Raw genomic sequence first — 8722 nt, forward strand, 5'->3', positions numbered from 1 at the left:
AAAAAAAAAAAAAAAAAACAAAACTAATTTTTGCATTTAATTTTTAGAAAATAAAGCATAATTCGTAAAGCTAATTTTCACTGTTAAATCTATCAGTCAAATCAGATTTAATTTTTATCAGAAAGTCTACATAACTTGTCAACATAATACCCATAAAGTGAATCAAAAATTATTACTCACTGGACACATCACCTCTTATCAAATTCTTATAACCTTCCCTCTACTTGTTATATAATAGCCTCAATTTTTTTTTTTTTTTTTTGTCAAAAACAGGGTTCCAGAAAGCTGTTCTAACTTCTCTTGCTTTTGAGAAGTAACCCTGTGTGGGTGAGTTCTTCAAAAGAAGAACCAGGACTTTCAGGGTAGTTGGAGTTGTAGGAGAAGAGTGGGAGCCTCATGAGAAAAGACAAAAGATTTAAGAGACTGGGTGTTCAATTGAAGCAGAATTAGGTATAGTTGTTCTGATTTTTTAGATTCTTCTCCTTTTATTTGACCCAGTAAAGCAGAAAATTAGAATGAAGAGATTACAGTCTCTGCCTGGTTTTGACACCCCTCAAACTACACTTTAGGGGTGCTAAGTATGAAACACTGGCATTTAAGGATGTAAAATAAAGAATTTTATAACTTGTAGACTTCTGAGAAATTCCAGAAAATAAATCAGATGGTATGTAACAGCGACCGTGTGCTCAAAAGAAGTGCTGAAGGAAGCAACCCTCCTAAACCACTGAAAAAACTGCGCTTTGATATCGAAGGAACAGACGAAGCAGATGGAAGGTAGGAACCCTTTGAGAATCTTCTCTAGTAGTTGAGCTGGTAATCCAGAGAACACAGAATCTCAGCTCTGCTGCTGACTTACACCAATCCCTTTCATGCTCATAGTTAAAAACACCATATAAATTATATACCATTATTAAAATTCAGTGAAGATATGAGATGCTAAAAATCTGATTTTTTAACAAAGCTATTGATAATGTTTTTAGTTTTAACATTAGATTATAAAATGCTTATTTACTCTTGAAAAATATTGACCATAGTGTTTTATAAAAACCACTAAAAAATACATAGCATCATAAATTTATGATATTTATATTTTAAATGTTAGTTTATAGACCTTTGAAACTAAAAGCTACTCACTAAAAAAATAGCATAAAATAAGTCAATGAAAGTACATAGGTATTAGAAATTTAAGTTTTCCATTTATATACATATACATATGCAATATTTCATTTTTTTTTAATCCGCAGTAAACATCTCCCAGGGGAATCCAAATTTCAACAGAAACTGGCAGAAATGAGTAAGTATTTATAATTTCACTTTATATAAATGAAAGAAACAATTATTTATACTGCAAAAAGCCTTTTGACTTTATGAAAGAATACCCACATATAACTTTTTCAGTTAGCAGACTGAAATATTTAAAATATAATTCAATTAAGAATATGTTATTTACCAACAAACATTCATGAATTCAATGTATGATGCAAAGTGAAGGTCATCTTCACATTTTCTTCTTTTTTTTTGAAACAGAGCCTCAAGCTGTTGCCCTGGGTAGAGTGCCGTAGCGTCAGAGCTCACGGCAACCTCTAACTCCTGGGCTTAAGCCATTCTTTTGCCTCTGCCTCCCAAGTAGCTGGGACTACAGGCACCTGCCACAACACCGGCCATTTTTTGGTTGCAGCCGTCATTGTTGTTTGGCGGTTCCAGGCTGGATTCAAACCCGCCAGCTCTAGTGTATGTGGCTGGCGCCTTAGCCGCTTCAGCCACAGGCGCCAAGCCTTTTTTTTTTCATTTTCACCTTTTCTGAAATCTTCCGTGCAGGAAAACCAAGAAGTGAAACCTTGCTTGACCACATTTTCAACACAGATGACTGTGGTTAGAAAATATTTTAGGATAGCAAAATTGTAAGGAGGAACTCTTTAAGACTGTTAGGAGTAGGAAAAGGTTTTATAAAATCACCCTTATTTAAGGAATAATCTTTTACTCTACTGTTGTTGAACTTTGCTAATTTGCACATTTTAAAACTAATTTCAAACAAAAGTTTTCTATTACTAGAATTTTTATTAAAAACACCACACTGTTTTCCAAATTACATAGAATGTTATAAATTGGGAATGTTAAGGCAAATGGAACTCGATTCAAGGCTTCTTTGAGATTATAAAAAATTAATTTTAGGTATAGTAGATGGAAAGCACGTTAGGAAAGGGATAAATGCTCAGTGCTAATGGGTTGTCTTGGTATCTATGTCAGTGAGTATAGTGTTTCCTGATACCTGGTGCCAGATCCACTAATAGGAAAAGGAACTGGGACTTGGAAAGAAGAAAAGTATTTAAGAGGTAAAGGTAGAGTTAATGCCATCACTCCTAGGTCAAAGGACACATCCATGAGAACAGTATCAACTGAGATGTGAGGCTTTCTCATAGCAGTCTTTGTAGATGTTAACTTTGAAATGTCAAATATTGAAAAGAATTTTTTTGGATTTTTTTTTTTTTTTTTTTATGATCTGTGCCATGGCGTTACAGCTCACAGCAACCTCCAACTCTTGGGCTTAAGCGATTCTCTTGCCTCAGCCTCCCAAGCAGCTGGGACTACAGGCACCTGCCACAATGCCCAACCACTTTTTATTGTAGGTGGTCATTGTTGTTTCGCAGGCCTGGGCTGGATTTGAACCCACCATCTTTCGTGTACGTGGCTAGTGCCCTAGCTGCTAAGCTACAGGCACCAAGTCTCTTGTGGATTTTTTTAAACCATTTTTCCTATACTTTCTGTTTTAAGAGTATAATCTAAACTACATATATCAAAAATTTAAATTTTCGAGTTGTACATGAATTTCTTTTTGGATTTCACATTTACTAGTATATTCCTTTTTAAACTGTTAAATAGTTGTGGCTTTCCCCCATTACATATGAAGCTTATAGCCAAACTCAGACCTTGAAAACATGTGGAAGCATTTTGGAGTCCACAAATATGCATTTAAAAAGGAGCAGAAAGCTGTAAAAACACGTACATTTCCTTAGAAGAAGAGTTTAGTTGCTGTAGTCAGTACATTTCACAATGACACTCTTATTTCCTCTGCCAGACCAAAGTTCAGGGCCTTTGGACAGCTGGACAAGCAGGGAGTGTTGTCCAGGACGCATCTCAGCTTTCCTCAAAGAGTCACATTCAGAAAAGATCAAAACCCAATGCTGGGTTGCCCAGAATAGAAGTGAGGAGGGGGGTGCTAGAACTATTCACTGTTTTTCTTTTCCAAATATGAATATTCTTTGTGCTTCTTTATGAATAAAGAGTTCCTGCTCACCTCTAAAATCAACTTACAAATTTTCAAATAATTTAAACTAAGTGTTCTAGTTTTATCTACATTATAATTAATAATGTAAAATATCCATCCCCAATTTAAATGAGCTGTGAGTGATGTCTTTGTATTATATGCAAGGCATCTCTGAAAACAAGCTTGGTAAAGAATGCCACCACTCACTCCGGCAGATCCAGTCTGGACCAGCCCAGGATTGTAGTCTGCTCTGTCTGCTACACTCAACTTTACCATCTCTGGGATAGTGGCCTACAAAGTGGGGCATGCCTGGGACTGTGCAAGACCATCTTTGGGGGGACTTAAAATACTAGAAGTTCTATTTATCTCATTTCTTTTTAAGATTTATTTAGGGTATATGTTTTATAATTTATGTATACATATTACATGCATACATATGTACATATTTTCAGGGTACAGGTTCAGAAAAACTGTACTGACAGGGACATATAAATTCTTAAAAATTTAGAGACCACTGCGTTTGCAACGTCCTGAGCTCCATCTGTCTGACACAAACATATGTCTTACTGTCCCTTGCCCACATACCCAGCACTGTCAGTGCTATTAATAGTTTTTCATCCTTTTTCCAGCATCAACTCGAACACGAATGCAAAAGCAGAAAATGAACGATAGCATGGATACCTCAACCAAGGAAGAAAAATGAGGATCTCAGGACCAGAGTGGGCACTGTGTACAACTCTAGCGTCAATGTCTTTCCCAGATGTGACTGTATAACTCTCCTAGGTTCTGTTTACAGCCACGTTTAATATCTTGAGCTCTTTTTGTAGATATAAAATGTGCAGATGCAATTGTGCAGGTGATTTTTAAACCACTTGCAGTGTTGTAGACATCATTGTTATACAAGATTGAAAATCTTGTGTAAATCCTGCCGTTTAAAACAGTATAGCAAATTGTTTCCATTTCTGAAGTAAAATTGCTGTGCTTTATGAATAGTGAGGATCCCCTGGAGGGGGAGTCCTAACACCCATGCCTGACTGACTACTTTGCCTTCTTTTGTAGGGTGTATGTGATGTTTGCTCTTGTTTTTATTAATTTATATGTATATTTTTTTTAATTTAACATGGATCCCCTTAGAAATTGTATACTATCTTCCAAATACAATTTGACTTACTGCCTATTTACCCAAATTATCCTGAACTCTTCAGCTAAAACAACTATTACTAGAATCTAGAGAAAAATTAATAATTTTTACACATTAGATTTTATTTTACTCTTGGAATCTGATGTACTGTGTGCTTGTTTTATAAATTTTAGATTTTAAATACAAGCAGGAAGCAAAGTACAGACATGATGCTGTCATACTACTGACACAGATTTCATACCTCAAACTTACAAGAATTTATTATTTTCTTCATCCAACTCATGCTTTGAAATGAGGATTATTGATAGTACTCTTGGTTTTTATACCATTCAGATCACTGAATTTATAAAGTATCCATCTGGTACTTGAAAAAGTAAAGTGTTCAGCCAGATGTTAGCTGTAGAGGACCCCAATTCAGTCTACCCCAAGTGCACTTTCTAATGTTGCTGGGTCCTTATGAATCAAGATACAAATTAATTATTCTCCATAAACAGACTGTTAACTATAGGAGCCTTAATTTTATTTTTCTGATTGCATTTCAACAATTATTCTGCCCTCCTAAATTTGGGAAGGTTTGTTTCCTCTAGAATGGTACATGTCTTCCTTCTATCTTTTGAACTGGCAGTTGTCTATTTATCTTTTTTTTTTTTTTTAAGTCAGTATGGTCTAACACTGTCACATTCAAAGTCACATCATTTCTAATCCAAAACTGCAAGTAATCAAAGGTCTTTGTGGATTAGGGTTTCATGTTTTCTATCTGATTTCGTGCAGAAGTTTCAAACAAAAATAACTGCATTAGAAAAAGAGGCGCTTCCCCCCACCCTGCACCTAAAGGTGTGTTTAAACTATCTTGTGTGATTAACTTATTTAGAGATGGTATAATTTAAAATAGGTGGTATTTAAGGTAGCATCAGCTAGCTTTTAGGAAAATCACTTTGTCTAACCTCAGAATTCTTTTTAAAAAGAAATCTGGTCTTGTTTGTTAGGAAACAAAACTTTATTTTGTGCTCAATTAAGTTTCAAACTCACTCTTTTGACAGTAATCTTAATAACAGTGGCACTAGAAAGCTTTACTTCATTTTCTCATTAACTTCTGCATGAATGTCATACAAATCAGTTAGTTTTTAGGTCAAGGGCTTACCATATTTCTGGGTCTTTTGCTAATAAGTTCATGTTAGAATTAGCGTCAGAATTTTAGGAACTTCAGAGATTGTGTATTGAGGTTTCTTAAATAAGGCTTCAGCTATTGCTTTATTGCTTTTTTGTATTGGTTAAAACTGTACATTTAAAATTGCTATGTTACTATTTTCTACAATTAATAGTTTGTCTATTTTAAAATAAATTAGTTGTTAAGAGTCTTAATGGTCTGATGGGGTCTTTGTATTAAGGGCACTAATGTTCTCTACTATACCTATACCCTACCCTAGTATCTCATCCATTCTTAGCCTTTCATGGACTACATATGCTATGATTCTCAAGCTAATTCTCCAGCCCTGATAAGTCTTGACAGAAGGCAAAGCTATCTTGATTCCCACTCACCCTTCCCCAATTTCTCAAAATATAAACCCAAAATCAAACAAGCAAAAATATCTTGTTTCTATCTTGGCCTTTCCCCATTTTATTAAACACTTATCAAGCCAAAAACTTGGGAGTCATCTGTTCTCTTGTCTGGACCACTGCTTAAGACTTCTAGCTAGTGTCTGCCTCTTCCCTCTCTTTCCTCTTTACATTCAACTCCCCAAAGAGCAAAAATAAACTTAGAAAAATACAAATTGATTCACGTTGCTCCTCTACGCGAAGTACTGTATTCAAATTCCTGATCAGAAACTATTAAGCCCCTCTTGACTTCCGGTCCTCACCTGGCAGGACTTTCTCCTGCTCATTATGCCGTAACCACCTTGACTTTTTTCTTTAAAATGCCAAACATATTCCTACCTCAGGAATATTTATATTTACTGTTCCTTCTTCCTAGAATGCTCTTCCCCCAGAATCTGCATAGCTGTTGTTTAACTCTTTCAGGGCTCAAGTCAGAGGCCTTTCTTGGCCACCAAGCTAAAGTTATCACTCTGTATTGTGTCACTGTCCTTCAGAAGTGTACAGCATTTATCACTGTTTCCCATCCTCTGAAATTGCCTTCCAGGGCTAGCTGGTTGACTAATCTCCCTGTCCCTGTGCACTTCCCACTCCAGACTGTAAGCATCAGTCTACTACTACAGCTCTACAACCTGGAAAGCCTATATGTAGGGGGGAAATGTAGAATGTATATTTTTCATTATATTTCTAAGTTTGTGGAAAGAAGACTCTTGCTCTTTTAAAATGCTACATGCTAGTACCCGCTTTATTCCAAGCACAGTGCTGAATGCTATAGCAGTGAGTAAACAAAACTAAAATCAGCTTGGCGCCTGTAGCACAGTAGTTATGGCTCTAGCTACATACATTGAGGGTGGCAGGTTCGAATGTGCCCGGACCAGCTAAACAACAATGATAACTACAACAAAAAACAGCCAGGCATTGTGGCGGGTGCCTGTAGTCCCAGCTACTTACAAGGCTGAGGCAAGAGAATCGCTTAAGACCAAGAGTTGGAGGTTGCTGTGAGCTGTGATGCTATGGCACTCCACTGAGGGCAACATAGTAAGAGTCTGTCTCAAAAAAAAAAAAAAAACAAACTAAAGTCCTCATCCTTGTGGAACTTACATTTTGGTTTCAGGCAGAGAGCAAACAAATGAACACTTGAGGAATACACAGTATAGGATGTTGTATTAAGTACTGTAGAGAAGAAGCATGGAGGAAGACTCAGCTGGGAGGGAAAGGAGTTTTAAAATTTGAGAGTGGTCAGGCAAGGACTCACTGAGGTGACACTGGAGTAAAGATCTAAAGGGCTGAGAGTGAGCCTTGCAGAACAGGAGGCAACCACCCCACAGAGACAAGCAGCCAGTGCTCCAAAGTAGAATGTGTCGGGTATGTCGAAGAGCAATAGGAGGTCCCATAAAATGGGGAGCAAGTTTCTCTCTTCATCCAGTGCAAAGTATATATTAAAGACCTTTCCTCCTAAACATGGCCATCCATTTACAGGTTCTACAATCTTTTGTCTGCAATTCTAAAATGGAAAAAGCTTGAAAAACCAAGTGGTTTTGTGTTTCCTGCCCAAAGCCATGTGGCATCAAAACCATATCTAAACTGGCATAAAACTTTCTATTTATAGTCTTTATCCTACTTTACTAAAAATATTCTTGTTTCAGCAGAAATGCTAGTAAGTTGGATTATTGGGAGCTAGCACGGGCCCTGCTGAGGTGTCAAGTTTATGTGGTACATGTGGCATGTTATCGTCTAAATGCCAAAAACCATGAAACTCCCTGGGCAATAAGAGATTATCTTGAGTTTATGAGACTTCTCAAAAACAGGGTAGACAGGGAAATTCTTTCCCTGCAACAGCAGTGTGTTTGTTCCCAAAGGAAGAGAGGAAAATCAAGAGCACAGAGCAGGAGGAGCAGCAGGCCACGCACCTCTGGAGATGAGTGTTCCAGTGACTAAATGTTCACTATAATAAAAGGGACAAGTTCAAATTCTTGTATTTTCTTTTTATTACAGGTTTCTGGGCAAAAGGCCGGTGGGTGGGGGGAACCCTACATACTAGCTCTGTTATCATTTGGATGACTTCATAGAAACTTGCTTTAAGAAGTGTATTTTCGTTCCTCATTTTGGGATGATAGAGGATAGAGTGTATATAGCCTGGTTAAAGCTTCAGTGGAATTTTCTTTCAGACTAAACTAATATTTCAGAGGACAGTTAAGCATGGATATAGCTTCGTAAATACAAATATGCTTAACAGGGACACTGTATGATGTCTACATGGGATTAAAACAGACTTAATTTGAAGATAGGATAAGTCATCCAGGCTCATAAATTCTTTTCGGTGTCCCATTATTTTGGGTGTAACTTAATATATACTAGTATTGACACATTTGAGAAGGGCAGTTTAATATTACACAGGCCAACCTCAGTTACTTCCCAAATAGAAAATGTTACAATTTTTAACTGAATTTACTGAGAAGATCGCTAAAGTTTGTCCTTCTGTGTTTTGGCAAAGATAATTAAAAGTAACAGTAGGTTTTCCCTTTCATCCCACAATTCTCCAACATGTTTGCTGTTATAACAGAAGGGGAAGGGCTAATATAAATAAGATTATATAGTTTTTAATTGCTTCTTTTTCTTATTTCTAGTTAAGAAAGCCTCAAATATTAAGAAAATCCTCCAGATTATGGTCCAGAATGACTGGTAATTTCAGTGGCTTTAAGCTGAAGAACATATTTAACTTT

The 8722-nt window shown here is 36.5% G+C and overlaps 1 protein-coding gene across 1 annotated transcript in view; it reads left to right on the forward strand.

Annotated features, from left to right (window-relative positions):
• Positions 1 to 5768, forward strand: part of RB1 (RB transcriptional corepressor 1) — a 165961-nt gene extending 160193 nt beyond the window's left edge. Inside the window, exons 25-27 of the mRNA XM_003796681.3 lie at positions 632 to 774; positions 1245 to 1294; positions 3895 to 5768. Coding sequence (XP_003796729.1) covers positions 632 to 774; positions 1245 to 1294; positions 3895 to 3968 — 267 coding nt within the window. The 3' untranslated portion in view covers positions 3969 to 5768. The remainder of the gene's footprint in view (positions 1 to 631; positions 775 to 1244; positions 1295 to 3894) is intronic.
• The last annotated feature ends 2954 nt before the right edge of the window (positions 5769 to 8722 follow it).

This window comes from Otolemur garnettii, unplaced genomic scaffold (genome assembly GCF_000181295.1).
Source record: "Otolemur garnettii isolate 467f Iridium unplaced genomic scaffold, OtoGar3 scaffold00106, whole genome shotgun sequence".
Taxonomy (NCBI): domain Eukaryota; kingdom Metazoa; phylum Chordata; class Mammalia; order Primates; family Galagidae; genus Otolemur; species Otolemur garnettii.